We start from the raw sequence: 20381 nt of genomic DNA, 5'->3' as shown, positions 1-20381 counted from the left end.
TCGGAATGTTGGGAAGTTTGTAACACACCTTAGTAATCTGATCTTGTTTCTACTTGATCAAATATGACTTATTGATATTATCTTTAGGTTAGAATGACAAAAAGTTGAATTTTTCAAAAAATTTTTACTTGACATGCAGAAATCCAGTGGATCATACAAAACTGAGGTGCTAATGAAGAATGAAAATTAAAAGCATAGCATATACTATATGAGTGTATATGCTGATATACACTCATATAATGTAGTTTTCATTTACAAGGCTAGAACTATCTGCATAGCATGTTCAGTGTATTGGAAAGATGAGAGGCAAATAAATAAGCACAGAATCAGCTATTTCTTACACTATTTTTCCTAACAAAGGTGTTTTTAAATAAAAGTATTTAATAATGAAAGGTAAAATTTAATGTTAGAGAAAATGTGTCATTATCTGAGCTGAAGTTTAAAGTAGCTTTCTTTTTGTGGTATTGGATGAAAACAGGTTCCTAAAAATGAAGCTTGTGAACCAGTAACAGCAATGTCACTTATAGTACCAGAGGATAATGGTAATTATACTCTCCACTTGCAAGCATATCAAAATTATACTTAGTGTTTTGAAAATAGGAGGGTGTCTGCTTCAATCTATTTGCTAATCTAGATGAAGGACCCTTCTTTGCTCAGAAATGGTGTGACAGGAGAGGTGTGGATACCCAAGGAAGACTATTTATTTACATGGCTTGGGAAACACCAAGTTAGGTGTGCCAGGCTTGAGCAACACCTATTATCATTTCTGCAGATAGCTTACTGCACTGAAATCAGTCTTGTGATAATTATTTCAGGACTTGATTAGGTGGCATTGCATCAGAACTCCATCTTCTACTTTATATCCAAGCCATTTTTGCAGTTCCAAAAGAAGATTAATCCCAAAGCACTTGATAGCAGAAGGATGAGAGAAAATGTACTTTCAGAAAATGATAATGAAGAACATTAGTGGCTCAGGAAGAGGCAGGTGGCACTGATCAGTGACACTGCTCATGGTAGGCTTATTCTTTAATGATAACATATGAGAAGTCTGATGCATATCAATATCTGAAAATGATTAAGTTGGTAACTGAAAATAACAATAACTGGTTTTTCTCCATTTATTCATCTCTTTTTTCAAGCATCAGAAGAAAAGAACTTGCTTAGGTGGCTCAACTAGCTAATTTATATAAGCAAAGATTTCTCAATGACTTGGAGCAAGAGCCCTTTATTGGATGCGAACTGCTTGCACATATTAGGCATGAGCACTGTGTAGCACAGCTCAATTTACTATAGCTGATGGTCAATAATTTCCTTATATCTCCATCTTGTGAGCTACTTCTAAACTATCCAACAGATTATTATGCAACAAATCCTATACTAACACTAACTTGACATGTTTTCAAAATTGATGTATAAAATGGCTATTCAGGAACTAAAATTTCCATCTGCATCTTCAGCAAGAAAGTTATGTTTGGCTAATTTTCATAAGCCAAACATAACTCAAATATACAACCTTTTAAAAAAATGTATAGTAATTACTACTGGATTACTTCTAGACCTTCTGGTACTTGAAACTATGTATAAGACTAAAAACTCTGACTTAACATCTTTAAAAGATGACAACATAAGTGATCTTTTCTACAAAATGCAAAACTTGCCATAAAGATGCATCAATTGGAACCACAGAGAAAAGAACAACTGAAGAAAATGCTTTATTATGGCCTCCTTTCTCAGAGAACCATTTGATTCTCTGAGAATGACTTTTTAGAATAATAATGACTTTTTAGAAAAAATATAGAAACATATAACAATTACAACCGATTAGTTCTTGAAAGACAGAAAAGGTCTGCTCCCACATTACAGATTTTGGAAAAAATACTGTCCTTATTACCTGGTTACTTCTGATAAACTACTTATGCCAGCTTTGTTGTTGGTTAAAAAATATAAAAATCAACCAGTAGAATATTTAGCTTTATAAATCGAGGAGATTGGTAAAGATGTACCTACTCTACTCCTAAATGCAACAGTATCTTAACTTAAACTTAATTAAATTAGAATTTAGTAAAGAGCTATTGATAATTGAAGTAGAAAAACATGAATATGATCACATAAAAGGACACTCCTTTTCCCTCCTACCTGAGAACTTCCTAAAGGTGAAGAAATTACCTAAAATTGAAAAAGTTTCCCTTATGGCCTAGTTTCCCTACGTTGGACTGGGTGTAGGAAATGTGTTTTGTAAATTTGACTGTAGATTAAAAGTCCAAATACCAAAGACTGAGCAAAAATATTTTGAAAACTTTGTCCAACAAACCAAATACACATGTCACTGCCAACTAATACTTCTAACAAAAATTCAGTGAGGAGATTTTAATGATCCAAGATGGAATCTGAGAATGCAAACTGTAGTCCAGAGTAGATAACTGATTAGGGCAGCTCCATCTCAGGCAGCCCTCCTGATTCTAAGCAAGGTCTGTCTGCACCTATGTAAAAGCTATAGCTCAGACCAGGAGTACATTTCACATCCCTCCTGAAGCATTTGCATTCATGAATTTCACAAAATCTATCTTATTCCCCTTTTTTTTAAGGCACTTTGCAGAGGTCATTCTAGTGCATCTAGCCTTGGCAATAACTATACTGTGCCAAGTTCTGCCTGATCCACCAGGTTAATTATGCCAAGTCAGCATCTCTCACTAGCTGTTCACACTCTTCTATTGAGAGATAGTTGTCATATGGTATCAAGAAGGACTCTTCTGTGTGTAAGTTAAACAAATTCCTGGTGGCAATCTATTTTTACATTTTTTCTAAATGCAAATGACTATTAAAATATTTTAGAGTCTGGAAGTTGCTTCACTCATTCATCTAAAGTACCTTACTTTCGTGGCCTGAACACAAAGATTTAGTGAAAAACACGTAGTGAAAGATTTCTCTTGTGTTTATTTGCAGCAGCTACTGATGAGCCAGAGCGAGGGGGTAACATGGAGATGCTGCATGGAATTTAATCTATTGGATTAAATTCTTCTAGACTGACTAATTTATTTCATTTGATAATTAATTATCATTTCCATCATTTTGACTCTTTAAATTAGTAAAAATAAAAAGACACTTATTAGATAAATAAAAAAATGTTTGCAAGAAGATTTAGTAAGCTTAGTGAAACAAGGGTTAGGTTTGCTTGTGGCATCATAATCCACACAAGGACACCTTCTTGGGGCTTCCAGAGAAAGCCTTGATACAAATATATTAATTTTCTGATAGACACTTGGAAGGCCCAAGAGAAGCCCAGTAAGAAACTGTTTTACTGTGGCCTTTCTGAGTAGAAGGAGTTGATTGTTATTAAGTATTTACAGGTCTCCTCTAACTGTACCAGAACTGGGACATGCATCTTGGCACTGAGGACTTGTCAGTCAATCAGTCTAGATAGTTCCAGAGGTATTCCCTGTTTCCCAAGCCCTTCCTTTCACTCTTCATAGCAGTGAGAAGTCACCACAGGATGTGTTCTCATGTCACCTGCGTTGCACAGAGTTTTCCCTTTCAAATGGAATAGTCAGGTAACAATTTTTGTTCAGTATTTATAACATTTTTTTCATGGTGAATTTGAAATCTGCTACAAGAAAAAAACCAACTCACTTTCTATAAATAGTCAGTTCCTAGCAGCTGGAACAATGTCTCCCTTTTATTTCAAAATAGTAAATATTCCTGGAATCATATCTGAAATACTTAATTAGAAGTGCAGTATATTTAGAACATCTACATTTTCAGGCACTTCTCACCATTCTGCAATTGTCTGGCTGAGATAGAATTTAATAATGCTTCCCAACACAATCTCCACAATGCCCACAAATTCATCATCAAAACAAAAGAACCTGGCTTCTGTTAGGGATTCCTATTGCATGGTAAGAGATAGTATTAATAGAAGTACAGTAATAGAATTTGTAACAGACAAAGACTCAGAGCAACTAATGTAATACATGCTTTAGTAGTGCAAGTAGCTCTAGCTTGCAAACACTGCTCACTACAGTTAGCAGAATAAGAGACAATGGATCTAGAGGGTGAAGACCAAGCATGTCTACAGAGGCTTTTTGACCTATATATTTAGTCATTCCTAAAGTATTTCCTACAACATCACTGACTCTTCCATCAGACAGAACATGGTTTTCCTGTGTGAGCTGTGCCTTGTACCAAATTCCTATTGGCAAAGTCAATTTGTAAACCTTCATATTCTTCTGGCAAGACTTTCAGTCCTGAGGCTTGATTTACCAGGCCAAAATTTTCACTCCTATAGACCAAGCCAGAAAATTTTCATTTCTATAGACCATAATTTTAACTAGGCTACGAAATACTTTTTTTTCCTCAAGTAGTCAAGAATCGGGTTCTTTAGTCTCCCTTTTTCAAGATAAGGCAAAATGTTAACAATGTTAACAATGATATGTAACTTCCTAGATAAAGTAATAACGTGAGAATACACACAACTCCTAGTATTTTGAAGAGGAGAATCTGTTTTGGAGGAAAACGGGAATGCAGCTTACAAAATCCTGTCATCGTTTCAGTGTCACATGACCCTGGATATAAAGTGCACACAAAGACAAGAACATAGAAGAAAATGCAGAAATTAACTGAATTAACAACAAAGAGCTGCAAACAGGTGAGGGATGGGCATCTAAACATGCCCGTTTTACAGGGAACATGACTCATTGGGTACCTTTTTGTGCAATGGAAAAGGGAGTCCCTGGTGTGTAAACAAGCCAAGCAATTTACAAGACCAGTAAAGTGTATGTGTGCTATACAGAAAAATACTGCTGCCCTCAAGACAGCACATTTTTCTGAAATAAATAAATAAGCTTCACACTAGTACTATTCCCTTCCATATACTAGCCAAGAAAATGCTTTGAACTTACACTTTACTAAATTACAGATAACTAGCTCATTAACTAAGGAGAAGATCATGTGTTTTTGAAGTGGTCGCTCTTGTCCTTGCATTTGATTTTCCCCTTGTCTCTTGTATTACTCATGATGTTAAGCCAAAATGTAAGATTATCACCTTTTAGAGGCAAAGACCAAGTATTAAACCTTTGAAGCACAATGAATCCTAATTAGGTATAATCAATACTAATTATAGTTGTGTAATGGAAAATAGGAAGGTGAGGAAAAGGAAATGGCTGAGATCATAATAATTACTTTCTATTAGGACTGGTAGGGAAAACTAATGTGAGAAGCTGGTCACCTGAGAAAACAGATACCTATTTATTTGTGTTTTCCTTGGAGTTGAAACAGGTAAGTTAGAGTATAGCAAGTATACACTGAACATGATTTATAACGTTAACAAACTCTGGAAGCAGAGTGCACTGCGTGTATCTCTGAGGGGGTTGCTGAGGTAACCTCTTTGGAACGCAGCAATCACCGCCTACCTGGCAAATTGGAAGTGTTACATTCCTCTGCTAGCAATCCACTCCTCCATTTAGCCAGAGGTCAGGGAGGAGAAGGAGGTGACTCTCACGGAGGGAACAGTCAGAGTCACAGAGCTCTCTACCAGAAGGACAGGATGCACTAGATGTTAAGCTCACAATATAAAACAGGGAATATATGAAATGTGAAAGCCTGTAATACCCATGAGATACAAAATAACTTGGACAAAACCAGAAACTGAACTCCATGACATTTCTGATCTAATGTTTTATATTCCCACGGAGTGAAGGCCTAGGCCACTCCTGGTCTTTAGTGGGATCTTTTTGTTAGGATGGTTCCACAGAGAAGCTGCTGACCATCAAGGCTGTTGTGGGTACAGAGTCCCTCTCTGCTGGGCTAGACCTGTCATGATTGGGCATACAGAGAGCCAGGGTAAACAGGTACTGTGTAGCATGTCCCACAAATTAAATTGTTAGTCCTCTAATTTTTGCTCTGCACTAAGAACTACTGCCCTGACTTCCTAGGGCCATCAGAACACTACAATCAGGGCACTTCTGCTCACGAGGGCTGATGAATAAGTTTTCTTGGGTTCCTGCAATCTGGTGTTCCATCTACTAAATAAATTCCTTACAGAATGCATTATTTTTTGTGATACATTTGAATACAATTATGATACATAATCTTCCTTATGAAGTATTAATTTACTATAATCCATTATTATAAAGACCTTCAAGCTTAGTATGATGCTATCCTCAGTATGAAAGAGGCTATTTATTAACATCTTATCACCCTTTCACAAAAGAATAGCATCCTTATAGCAACTGTAATTATAGAGATACAGCAATATAAATATCCTTAATGCATCTTTTAATTAGGTTTAGTAAGTGAAAATATTTGGGAGAGTCAACTCAAGGTCAGTTGTCTAAGGACCACTTTGCAGTGATTCACCACTCTGTAGTGATTCACGAAGCACTGAGGGAGAATTTCCACAGCCACTCAAGGAATACATTATCCCAGGTGCTACAGCCACAGTCACTGTGCCATGTGCACTGCTGAGGCACAAATGTGCTTTTGCAGCTCTGCTGTAAATGGGTTAAACACCCACACCACAAAGGTGCTTGAAATAGTTCCCAACATTATTTCAAGTGAAGTAATACAACTGAAAATGAAGAAAGGGCTGCAACACAGCATAGGAAAAGGGTAAAAAGAAAATGGAAACCCATCTCAAGTCAGAAGTACCTGAGGAAGAACATACATCTCCTAGATAGTTAGTCCACATTATTTAGCAGTGGAGCTAGATACTTTCAACTTCAAATATAAGCTTCACAGAAACAAGAGAGGTTTTTAGGTAATTTTTTAAAATATTTCCAATGCTTTCTCTATTGATGTGGAAGTAAAACAAAGGTAGGAGTGTGTGGCTTCCAGTAACAGTAATAGAAATGTGGTTTTTTAGAGTAATAGATAAATTTGTGGTCTACACATCCAAAGATATAAATTATGGAATATTTTTTTAAAAAATCAACCTGTGTAGAAGTAAAATATAGACAGGTAGTGCTATTTAAAGGCACAGCAGACCTGCAGGTCTGCTGCAAAGCATGGTGAGATTTGGCATGGTGTGAAGGGCTGTATAATCCCTGGCAAACATACAGTGGGATTACAGATCAAGCACATACAGGTGGATCCTGCCAACAGGGCAGACAGAAGCATCTCCTGAGAAGGGCTGTGTTCAGACAAAACATCAGTGTTACTGGGGCGCAGTGGGAGTGACCTAAGCAGGCAGAATTAACACTGTACAGGTGGGAAACTAATTCTGGACTTCCCGTGTTTAAATGTCTGTGTTCTGCTGAACTTGCTGCTATCTAAAATTATGACTCATTACCAGTCACTCCTCATCCATGTGTTAGCAACAGGAGGGTTTTTTCTTTTAATAGTACCCCCAGCAATGGAAGCAGCATTTAGAAATCACATGCAACAGTGGCAGCAAAACCAACGGTTCTTACCTTAGAGGACAGATTCAGCTAAGTAGGATTTGGGTTACCAGCATTCTTATTTTCAGCAGAAAGTAGTTATTGATTAATTGTGAGGGGCAGTGAAAATAAGCAAGCAAGAAACAAAGATCAAAACTTTCCAAAAATAAGCGTGTCCACCAAAAGTTCTCAGAGTGCAGCAATCACAATTTCCAAGAAGGCAAGATAAGGGCACAGAGACACCTGCATACTATGCCAATGCCCCTTCAGTTAATTCAGAGCAATCCTTAAATTTTTAGCACTGGAAACATACAAGTGTGAGTGGTGTGTACTAATCTCTGTCACAACTATTTACCATCCTATTTCAAAGCATCCTTATGTCAGTTTCCTGAAAAGAAATGTAACATGGTATTTAACAAAGCATTCATAGTGAAAAATGCTAAAGATATAGTATCCTTGACTTGTACTGCTTCCCCCATGTTTGAAAATATATATACATCAAACAGATGCATGTTGAAAGAGTGTATTTATTAGCAGCACATTGAGTGTATAATTATAGCAAATTAAAGAGAGTACGCTGAGAATTAAATTTATGAGACAAAATATACTATTACAACAATTATTATTCTGAATTACCTTCTGTATATGACATCAAAAGACTTTAAAATGTTACATTCAAGCACATAAAACCTTTGAGTCTGATGTAGTACTTACATTTCCAGGGATTTTGATGACTTCTGGATGAAATTCACAGTAGCATTTTAGCTATGCTGAGGAAGGGTGAAAGATAGAGAAATTGAGTCTGCTTTAAGACACCATAGTGAACTGGCTGAAGAGATGGAAATAGGGCTGACAAAATAATGCCAATTTTTCACTTCAGCCAAGTGAAAAATGTTTCTTCAGCCCCTACAGGAGTTCTCCTCCCCATGAGATTTCAATATTTCAAAATTTTCTAGTGCTCAGAAGTGAAAACCAGGTGATAATTGAAATAAGTTTGGAAATTCATCTGTGGTTACAACTAGTTCCTCAAGCTGCTGTTCCCTTCAGTGGTCAGAGCTCCTGGTCAGGGCAGTGTTGCATTCTGGTGTAACAGCAGTAGAGCCCTGTGGCTGTGCTGTCTGCTCCACTGAAACACAGGGTCATACAGACGAGCCAGGAGGCCCAGACTGAGGTAAACTGCAGCCTCCCCCTCTCCATCATTTTTGCTGTACTACAGCATGCAGACACACCAGAAATCAGAACTTCCTCTCTCTCCTGCTTCCTCCTTTTGAAACACTCCACAGATGAGGAAACATCCTCCTTGTCTCTCTTGGATGTTCACTTAGAAGTCACTCTCCCTTTCTGTCGTAACCCATCCTCAACCATCACCCATCTCTGACCTTCCTGAAGGATTCACTGACCACCAAGCAGTAGGGTTGCTCTTCAGACCGTCAAACATTAAGTTAAAATTCAAACACTGGGGTTCTGCCCTCCAAGAGATTCTTTTTGAAAGAGCTATACTGCAGCTCTCTCTCTAAAGAAATGTTGAAGTGCTTTATAATTTGGATGGCAGTAGACACAGAAACACCCACTCCCCACAATTACATGGAGCCTTTTATGTTAAATGAAATCAGGGAGACAGATATGAAGCAAGATGACATTTAACATCAATATCCAGTTTAGAACAATTACTTCACAACCAATAAAAAGTATCTGCTGAAATTTGGAAGAAATGCTTAATTACCTAACTGAAGGGTTCTTATCTCAGCTACAAAACTAATAAACATTGACTTTTTAAATATTATAACTTTCAGACTTCTCTGCTCAATCCTCCAGCACAGACAAAACAAGAATTTCTAATAACACAGGTACAAATTTCCAAATCCTAGTGCTTTTAAGGAATTTTTATAAGGTCTTATTTGAAAACCTGATGGAAATAACCAGAGGAACACCTGTCTACTGCTACCACTATCACTCCCTGCCCCCTGATCCTCAACTAGGTTTTATTTGCTTTTAACCTTCCTGAAGAGAATGTCTTCAGCAATTTGATAAATCCAAAGTACAAAATTTTACCAGATTTTTGGGACTACAGCAGAATTTAGAGTATGTTCTGTTAGACTCCAGCAAAGGTACCTACAAGGAAGGCACAACACCCCTCTGCATGAGGGGGAAACTGCTGTAAGGAACCTATAGTGACAATGAACCCCAGCATAGTACAGACCCCCTACCCTGGAATAAACAACTGCATTGCATTGCTACACCTGATTTATGCTTTTAAATCCTGTTTGCAAAGGTGTATAAACGGTCTAAAGACAAAATTATGCAAAAATAAACCTGTAATTATTCAAGGCATAGAAATTAAATTACTCTAGATTTACTCTCATCCAGGTGATAGCAGCATCTAGTTCTTAAATTTAACCAAATGGTGTCTGGAGGCCTTGGAAAAGCTCTGCAGTAACCTAACAGCTCCAAACACATGAACCTGGCCCTGCAGAGGCCTGCAGGGAGACCTCTAGCAGTACTAGCCAGACAGCCATTACAAGAAAACAAAACCAGCTCTTGAACAGCTGTCCCACTAGGTCTGATTACAGGCTTTACAAATTACAAAATTATCTTGAACATGTGGGTGTTCCCATCCAGCTTCAACAAGTGGAATAACTGCTAGAAAATGCAGCCCGTTAAACACACAATGACTGCCACTAAAAAATATCCATGTAACAACATACTTAAGTTAAAATACTCACAGTTATAGTGAAAGATTGCCCAGGCAGAATTATTTTCAATTTTCATATTAATTTTTTTTTTGTTTGTGCATAAACCAGCATTTAAGGAAACGGAAAAAAATTGCCGGCAATTACAGAAGCACTAAATGAACTATGATGCAAATAATAAATAAATGCTTAACATACAGCTGGTTTCATATCCTAGCATTTCCCATTTTTAGGACATAAATAGATTCTTGAACTTTGCAATAACACAGAAATAGATTACTGGATCTTTTAATACTGAAATATTAATTAGTTCCAGTTATCCCTTTAAAAAATCAAGCTGTCACTAAACCATCAAAGATGTATTCCTTTCCCACTTCTCCCACATAATCATATATCAATGAAACATTTTATAAACATTTAAAAATGTTTAGATTTTATTATGATTTTGACGTGCAGGAAAGGAGACTTGAGCCATTAAGGGCCAGCACAGCGAGTGTAGCTGTGCGGGAATGCAGAGCCCTGACGGGAGCAGGGGCTGAATGGGCCGGCCCAGCAGGGCCACAGGGGCCAACTGGCGCCACCCTCTGCTGCCAGGCTGAAAATGTTAATTTCTGTCTATAACAGGGAGATGCACTATTCTTACCCCATCATCCCCAGCTTTCTACTGAGGTGTTCACCTCCAGCTCACGCTGCTAGTCCCTGGATTACCAGGCATTCAAGTAAGATCCCTTCTAACATGTCATCCCTGACACTTTATCAGTCATTCATATCAACAAAATTCACACACTAACTAACCTCAAAATCCTACCCTAAGTTCTCCTTAGGTATAATACTGCAACACATCTTGGCAACACTTAACCCACTATTGCCCTCCAACGACTGCTCTAAGACACTATTAGCTCATTATTTGGCTGGTCCTCAGGGTGTTTCACAAGCAGGTGGGAGCCTTACTCCTGCATTTGGAACCCATTTCTCATTGCATACTGTTAAAACAGGTATCCCTCTTCAGGTCTAGGCTGCATCTAGGACCTTTATAGACAATGGCCACAAGACCAGTTACAAAGGAATTTTAAAAACAGCCCCTGAATGTATCCCACAAAAGAACAGATTGTTCATTTTGTAGAGACCTTCTCCTTGAGATGTCACTTGCAAGAATTAATCTTTCAGCTTTCTCAAATTATGTGGTTGTGACTCTAAAAACCACCTTAAAAATACTCCCACTATTATAATTTAATCCTACTCTAGAGCATCATGTTTTAAAATAATTGTACTTATAAGTCTGTAAACCACGTGACTGCAAGTATCTTCCTTTATATCTGATTAGAAGACGTCATCTTATGTTTCTCACCACCACACAAAATTAAGCTCTGGTTTACTTGCCAGTCTGAACTCAGAAATACAGAACTCAAAAAAAAACTTACCTCCTTTAGTATCTGGAGTCCACATCATCCAACTTAAGACCCTTGCCAGGCTGCAGCATTATTCTCTTCTTTCATGGCCAGTTTTCATTCTCTTTGCAAAAAGGCACTACATGAAGCATAGTCTCTCTATCTGAAGTTGCACTGAGATATTGCTGTGGCACACAAAAGGGAAGGGAAGTGCTCATGGATCTCACAGATTGCATAGGCTTATGTGAATTGAACAAGTTTATTATTTGTCAAATATAGTCAGTGGTATTGAACTTTGTGTAATATGCTGAGATTATTATTCATAGGGTGAACAGCTGCCTGTTGGTGAAAGGTTGCAAACAGAACAGACACATGTCAGAGATTAAGATTTCTGAAAGAAACAGGTTCAAGGAGGTAATACACAATGAGACAAACGTGTCACAGGCCAATGGGACTGCACAAGTGCTTGCAGAAGCACAAGAGCCTGGAAAGCAGACTGTGACTAGTCAGGTGGCTCAGAATGCCGCCTGACTAGCCACAGTCTGCTTTCGATATTATTCTCAGGTTTTGTACCACCACACATTAATTCTGCTTCAGAATCTGACCCCGTAAAAAACAGCTATCACTAAAACAATTAACAGTCAACTTAGCGCCTCCTTCAGCCACTCTGAGATCAACACTCCCCATTAAAAATGGGCATTGGTCCACTTGGTCATCTGCACTTTGATGCAAAATTCAGAACTGGGAAGCTCTGTTTTAATTTAGTCACTAACTTCTGAGAAATACCAAATGCACAGGCAAATCTGGCAGAATGTGAATACAGCTGATCTCTCCCTTGTACCGCTACACTAAACACCAGGCATACAAGCTCCCAAGTTTGCACAAACCCCATGATGCTCACGGGCAAGTACACTTTCCTTGGAACTGTTTCCAGGCACACTCAAAAAGCAAAACAAGCTGTCAGCTGGGGCAGGTTTCGCCGTTTTTTCCAAGCAGAGCGCGGCTGAGCCGCCGCAGCCGGCGGCGTGGGCAGAGCCCTCCTGAGGCCCGTCCCGCCGCTAAGGGCCCGGCAGCCCCGGCCGGGCTGGGGCCGTGTGCCCGCGGGCCCGCCAGGCCCTCGCCCCAGCCGCCCGGCGGGGGAAGCCCTCCAGAGTGGCGAAATCGACGGGCTTGAGGGTCTTGCCTCACCTCACACAGCAACGCGGGCTGTGTGAGGCGTCCTGACCGCAGGCGCTTCCCCAGTTGCCATCGGCAAGCTCCAGAGCACCTTTCAAGAGAAACCTTCCAGCCACCAATAACATTTTACCCATCTGTTCCCCGACTGAGCTGCCTGAGGTGCCGTGAGGGCTGAGGTGGCAGCTCTGACCTTACCAATGCCCCCCAACACCTCAGTGACTTGTCATTTTTACATTTCCTTACCCATTTTTCAATAGAATACTTATTAAAAGTTTATACAATAGAATAATAAACTACTTCCTAAAGAAAATGCTTGAATAGAGAATTAGAAAAAATCCCATTTTTTATAAAGCATGGAATGAAATGGGGACACTGCAAAACACATTCAGTATACCAGGCACCTATGCTGTGAGACTTTGATTTTACAAGCAGAGCTGAGAAGTGAAAATGCCTTCTCCATAGTGATAGGAGTTTTACTCCAAAAGTGAATCACTGTGTCACTTGGGTATCTGTAAATCACTTAATCACGACTGTTGTCGTAATGCAGTTGCAATACTGTAACTGAAATTATATAAACATGCATAGCAGAAGGTCAGCTAACCCAAACCCACTCCAACTCAGCTAGGGCAGCTGATACTGACACCAATATAAGAATCTCAGATTTATGCTTTTTTCCTAATAAGCTGCTGTTTTTGTAGTAAGTGTTGTTAGCACATTTTTACATTCACCTTGAGGAGTTAACAATCTCTCCATTGTGGGTAAACTGCAAGAAGTGAACAAGCAACATCAACTGCGAAGTTTGACCTTTTTAAAAAAAATCACAAGAAAAGGTTAACTCTGAATTAAGGAATTTTATTTTGTGCATTTCAGAAATGAATAATGACATTTTCTAAAATCAGTTGCTGCTGTGATAGACAGACATGTAAAGCTCATGTTTCCATTTTACATTACAACATGCAGTGTGAGAATGATACATTAGTTTACTTGAATTCTCAAGTTAATAATCTTTGAATAAATCAAGAGCTATTAACTGTGTGAGCATTGGTAACAATTAAATTATTTCAACTGGGAGGAAAACCAATTCTTAATATAACATAGATCAAGAAGCACCAACTGGAACACAATGGATGCACAGTTCTCACTGAGTTATTTAGTTTAATTCTATTTTACCAATTATAAGTTTGCATTACTGCAAGTCCTTGAGTGTAAACTATAAATGATAATGATACAGCTCAGGATCAGTCAATATAAGTCAGCTGTTTTTAGGGGTAATTACTTGATCTATATGGATATCAGCTCATTTTATGTTAAAAGTTAACATTGTTTTCTTCCCTCTTCATTTTTAAACTGTCTGGCTTGACAAAGTGTTGAGTAGCTTTTTGAGGAAAAAAAAAAAGAAAAACCCCAAAACCAATAAACCACCACCCCCCAAGAAAGTTAATAACCTTAAATCTTACTTTTGTTGCTACTTAACAGCAAAGTCAACCAATACATATTTTTTCCCTATTTAAAATATTTGTCACTAAAACTATGCTCAACTAATCAGTGCAGAAGCAACATTATAAATGGGCATGTTTAGAAGTTTCATAACATATGTATTTTTGTGTACACAGTGGTGATTAATCTTTAAAATTTTACTATTAAATTAGGAAAAAAACCCTAGCAGTGACAAATATGCAGTCTCTATCAGCAGTGCAGGTTGCAAAACTGGAAAGCAATCTGTACATAGCATAGGAAGGTTTTGATGAAAAATTACTCATGTTTTTTTTCCCAACACTTAAAGAGTGTTATTGCCAATGAATATAATTTTGACCCTTGGTGGAAATCTTCAACAGTTATAGCTCTTAAGCTTCACTTCCAATTTTAAAATGTTTTCATGAAGTAAGAACAAATTCTTTTCTGCCATTTTGTTCCTGCTTTCTAAGCCACAGGAGCCATAAAACATACCTTGATATAATAGACAAGAAATAAGTATCCAGGAAAACAGTAAAGCTAGTGAAACAGTAGGACAGAAACTTCAATATAATTATCAAGAATTTTGGAAAGTTCAGTGCAGTATGAAAAATACTTTCTATGCCTCTTGCACATTAAAAAAATAATCTGTAGCTGACATTTCAGTAACATTTTTGATCAACTGACATTTCTTATGCACTGTGTTGAGAAAATAAAAAATTCCCAACCCATGTACTGCAGCTCAAAAGTTCAGGTATAATATAGACGTTACCCATTCCTAACTTCTAAAGACTGAACACTTGAGCAAGGGAGTTAAAATCCTTATTAACCTTTCAAGCAAAGGTTAATGAGTATATGAGTATAGCCACTTGCTACAATTTATCTCTTGAACCAGTTAACTTGCCCTTACAGTATCTACCTGAAATACATCTTCCTGAACAAGACAGTATGTGCACTGTACTTTAGACAGAATACAGAAACTTTAAAGTACAGACATGATAAAACCTTGATCTGTGTTTTAGTGCATTAAAATTACATCCTGTATTTATTTTTTCAGCATATGTTGTCTAACATTCAGAAATAGTGCTTTTGCTTTTTTGCCTTGTGGTGTGGGAGGTGTTGTCAACATCACTCTCTGCCTGTTTATTGCACTAAGATGAAAAAATTGTATGAAGAGTTTGAGAATTACCAACTGCTCTCCTCTCAGTTTGTGAACCCTGAACTTAATAAGGACATGCAGGCATCCAAATATGAAAAAACATGTTTTGCATCATGTTCACTGGATTGTTCCCAAAGGACACCACACAGTATGCTTATTGTTATTGGTGCAATTTCAGAAGGTCCAGAAGCCTCATATTCTCCTCTCTGATAGTAGGCTACTATGTCTTCCCATTGTGTTAAGCATTTGTACCTGATTAATAGAGCTAGGATTTTCCCAAGAAAGAAGGGCTCAGGTGACCCTATCTCTTCAATAAACTAATTTCATAAGCAGTCAAGCACTTTGGCCTTCCCTAACATATAGGCTGTGCACTGTATGCACACTTCTATTAGCCATGGTGAAAACCATGGTGAAAACCAGATATAAATGAAAAAACAGGTTTGCTATATGGCTCATGGTATTTAAATAAATCTAAAGACAGATTAACATAGGATGTTATCTTGTTATTGCTTAACTCTCAAAGTAAAGTTTTTAAAATTTTATATATAACTTCAAAAGTTGATTTATTACAGTATTCATACACTTGATTTCTGTGGTTGCTTAGTGGAGTGTTCAATTGAACACATACAGAAACATCCCCATTGTACAGTTCAATGGAGAGATAACATATTATGCCTTCATTAATGCAAGGTGCTAGAGCACAAAGCATACCAAACTTAGAAAGCTAGAGGTTAGTCTACTCCCCCTTCAGCATGCATTTGCAAAAACATCCATTTGCTCTTTAAGAGACGAAGAAAAAAAACATAAGAGCTGTGCAGCTTATTTTTAGCTCAGGAAGGAGAAAATTTACTTTGTTACATTAAGATTTTGTTTTGAAAAGGCTAAAAAACCAACGCTACTTAAAATTAAGTTTGTGCATATTCTTGAAATTGCTCCTTACTAAAAGTTGCTGCATCGAGTGTGCACTGCAGTTTTATTTTATTGTCATGCCCTGATTTTCAAAACACCTAAGCCCCACACAGTTGTAGGGCACAGAAGCTGCTGGCATCAGCATCTCTGAAAGTCAGGATACAACTTAAGTGATTGTGCAAAACAGTTAATTTCCCTTGCAGTGTAAGCCAAGTGTTCATTTATGCCCAATAACAAGACCACAGAAGTTTCACCAAATCAATCAAAATAAACTTTTACAAGTCATAAAGGATTTCAAGGATAACACCAATTGACCAGGCCTGAGTTTCACAGCTAAAAGGACAATACTGCCCATTCTCATTGGTTAGTTCTGGAAGTCCTTTCCAGGATGATCTGATAAAAGAAAACAGAAATAAGTACTGTTGTTAGATTATAGGCTGAAAAAAAAAAAAAAGCGAACATTTCATTTTAAAGCCTTTTGGAAGATAAGCTCAGTAGGAAACTGAAAAGCTTGACTAAAAGTCTGCTCTGCTACAAGCATAGTATAGCCTTTAATAATTGAGACCTAATACTTTTTTCACCTGCAGTTGTTAATTGTAGTGGAAGTGTCTCTTCAAAGCAGACTCTCTGCTACTAATAATAACTGAACTTACACAACTGGTGTGCTGCTTCTGTTTCTCATTCTGGTAGTTTTGCATTTGGAAGATGAGATAACAATGCCATTCAAACTATACTTTAAATTGATTATCCTGCTAAAAAGCGACAAGGGCTGGAAGACAGCGTGTTTACATAAACCTTCTTTTCCTCCTTAGGAACAAAAACTCCTCCAACAGACTAGCACACTTACAAATATACAAATAAAGCCTGTTGCTACATTAATTATTCTGTGCAGAAACAAAGTATCAAAACAGAGAAGTAAAAAAAAAAGTACACTACTTTAATGCTTCACAAATTCTTTTTTCTTCCCTGTGTGGTCAGACAAACTCTTTTGTCATGAATCCTGAATTACTCTTTTGGGCACAAATAAACACGTGTTTCATGTGCTGCAGAACAGATTATACAGAAGAGATATCAAGGGCAAGGTGTTTTGTTTAGTTTAGTTTGTCTCAAAGCCTTATTAATTAAAATAGCAAAAAAGGAAAAACAGTGTGTGGGTTTGGTTTGATGGAAAACTCAAAATGCAAGTTCCTCTGTCTCTTTAGAAAATCAAGGTTATTAGTATGACAGCTTCAGAATCTTGATTTTCTCACTTAGAACACAGTAAATCTAACAATATTTTCCATCATTTTATCGGCTGCAATTTTAATCTGTCACTACTTGCCCTTCAACTATTATGTTCTACAAAGTTTGTTTTTAAATACTTCGTTTTTTTTAAAAATAACTCACTGACACTTTTTTCTGAAACTGATTTCTTGTATGAAATGAGATGCTAATTTTTGTGTATGATTTATTTCACCCAGTCTTAACATGGGTAAGTATTAGGAATTCTGCAATCTGTGAAAGGCACTAGATCTCACCTGTATTTGAAATCTGACTTGAGATCTGCAATTGCACATATAGCAGTCAACTTCCTATCTAGAAAAGAGATCCTCTTTATACAGTAGATCTGTACTCTTACATGCATTTGGATGGTGGATACCACTAGCTTGGTATTTTCAGTATTTTGTATCTGTGTTTGTTGTTACCTTACCTTTCAAGATGAACGTAGTGGCGAGAAAGAACATTCTTAATCATAACTACAGTTTTTGCATATATCTCTGGACCAATCAACCTAGAGAAATACAGTTTGGCACGAAGAAAATATCCAATTGGCCATAGCCATTCCTAAACAAAGAAAGAGATGATTATCAAAGCAGTTGGTTTGAAAAGATGACTACACTTTCTCTAAAATTGAAGGAAGTAGCTCTTACAGGTCCTTGGTGATAATTAAACCCTCTGGCTACATTGTAGTTGTCATTGTCAAGAGCATTATCATAGACTCCACAGTACACCATATCACTGCAAAAAAAAATATTATGCAAACAAAGTCTTAATTAAAAATGATACACAAAAAATGAAAACATAAATTAACCAAAAAACTTGTAATTTACATTTATTGATGGTTAAGTTAGGGAGGTCTCCAATAGGTTCTGTACTTTACATGACAGTGAAATTCCAAATAAAGTTTAAATTTGTAGGAAAATGGTCAACATCTTGAAAGGACTTAAGAGTCATAATTCTACCCTTTTACTTTTACTCAATCTGTAGTGCTGTGCACTGTATCAAACACTCTATGTCCCAAGATCCAAATTCAACATTTTTGGTATGATACCAAATTTGACTTGTTTATTGTGAGCCATCCAAAATCACCCAGCCACTGCCTATATAAAGAAATCAATTACACAGACTTCAAAACAATTGTTCTGGAAGTACTTCCTGCAGCCTTATTTCATTGGTATAAGTGAAGATTTCACACCATCACCACCACCCCTGCCCTACAGCAAATAATTCCTACTGTTCTGTTTATTGTCTTTAGGAATTACCACTTGATCTTATCTCTACTGTACTTACTCTGGGTCTAAGGTTTTCATGCCTAATGGACCAAGAAGCTTTTCCTCTGCTATCTGCAAAGCTTTCCAAGCTCTCTCAGGTGTAAACAACTCAGGGGCCTAATAAAATAATAAAGATTTAATGAATAATGCCTGTGCATATACATAGATAAGGCTGTGTATGCAAATGCAGAAGACAACAAAAAGCCTGAGTTTTGCATTACTGAATCAACTTCTGGAACCTGAAAGTCAGAGTAAGCAAGAACACAGAAGGTATCCAGTTCTTTTTTCAATTTTGATTTTATTTTATATACCCTTGACAAATATCATCACTGAAGCTCTTTGCAAATCCAATGAAGACAAAGACTTTGTTGGATTTGTTAAGAGCCAATTTGATGGGAAAAGCAGCCTCCCAGACCTAGCCATGAAAGATATTCTGAATACAGTAAATACAGAAAACTGGCAAGTCCTGTCTTGATATATTTTTAGGACATAGTCCAAAATTGATGAATATTAAAAGCACGGAAAAAAAGCTGCTTTCAAAAAGGTATTCCAAGCAATGTATACTCCTGATAGAATGCCATGCAGACATACCTTAATTTTTTATATAACTGAACTAAGGTTGCATTTAAGTGCAAAGCCCTCCTCCCACTTGCCCACACTTACCACAACCATTGCTATTGGAAAATTTGGCCTGAGTTGGTAATCACACCATGGACTCGAAGCTCCATAGCTGTCCTTATAAATTCCACGTTTGTGTACAAGATTTGGGTGTTTTTCATCAGGATCTGCTGGATTCTCAGAGACAAAGAACAGCTTTTCAAAGTGCCCTTGAATTTTCCTGTCCCACTCATCGTATGTGATAATCTCCTCCTTTCCTGCAAGATATTAGACACTGTTTTAATTTTCTGCAATCAGCCACAGCAACAACAGCAGAAGTATGCTGCTTGAACTCCTGACACTTAATATAACAGGAGCAGACCAAGAGCACCTCTCTCAGTTTGTGATTCCCTACATTTAGGCCAATTGTACAGATCACAGGAACAACAGCTCAGTGAAATTTCTAATGATACTAACGCAACATCAGAGTTTGCACAGGGTACATATTCACTTGGGCTGGCTAAGCTTGAAGTAAATTTGTGATTAGAAGAGTACTCCCTCCAAAAGATAAGGGACTTCCTATGATATTTATGTAAATATTCCCAGCAAGGGGTTTCCTGTGTTATGAATACTGGGGGAGGGACAGAAAGATAACATAAAGTGTCCTGCATCATTTTACTTTGCATTCTTGTAATGAATAATGCAATCATCATAATACACAGCAACATCATCGCTTATACCCATTTTGAGAAAAGGTATTCAGGCTCTGAAATTCCTTTGTAATCTACAGAATAAACTATCTGAAAGATTGAGAAGACAATATAAACATCTAATAAATTTTTATACTGACAAAATGATTTTGATCATACAAGATACTTTCGCAAGTTTTTGCCCTTTTACCCCTAAACCTTCTTCTGAAGTTATATGGTCACTATTTCATTGTTTTAGTTATTTTTATACCCCAGTAATACAATTATGAGATGTGCCTGTTTTTACCATGTCTTTTTATAGTGACTCCACGAAATGGAAATATGTTTTTCCCAGATAAATCCATCAACCAGCGAACAGCCGACTTGCACAGGCCAACCATTTCCACAGCAGAGCCATCT

General features: G+C 37.4%; 1 protein-coding gene across 1 annotated transcript in view; it reads right to left on the bottom strand.

Annotated features, from left to right (window-relative positions):
- Positions 1-13455: 13455 nt before the first annotated feature.
- The window catches only part of AGL (amylo-alpha-1, 6-glucosidase, 4-alpha-glucanotransferase), a 34078-nt gene continuing 27152 nt past the window's right edge, over positions 13456-20381 (bottom strand). Inside the window, exons 29-34 of the mRNA XM_066555419.1 lie at positions 20269-20381; positions 19339-19550; positions 18695-18792; positions 18055-18142; positions 17835-17968; positions 13456-16537 (exon numbers count right to left, since the gene is read on the bottom strand). Of these exons, the coding sequence (XP_066411516.1) occupies positions 16420-16537; positions 17835-17968; positions 18055-18142; positions 18695-18792; positions 19339-19550; positions 20269-20381 (763 nt within the window). The 3' untranslated portion in view covers positions 13456-16419. The remainder of the gene's footprint in view (positions 16538-17834; positions 17969-18054; positions 18143-18694; positions 18793-19338; positions 19551-20268) is intronic.

This window comes from Molothrus aeneus, chromosome 9, assembly GCF_037042795.1.
Source record: "Molothrus aeneus isolate 106 chromosome 9, BPBGC_Maene_1.0, whole genome shotgun sequence".
NCBI classification, from domain to species: domain Eukaryota; kingdom Metazoa; phylum Chordata; class Aves; order Passeriformes; family Icteridae; genus Molothrus; species Molothrus aeneus.
This window is presented reverse-complemented; position numbering and strand designations above follow the sequence as displayed.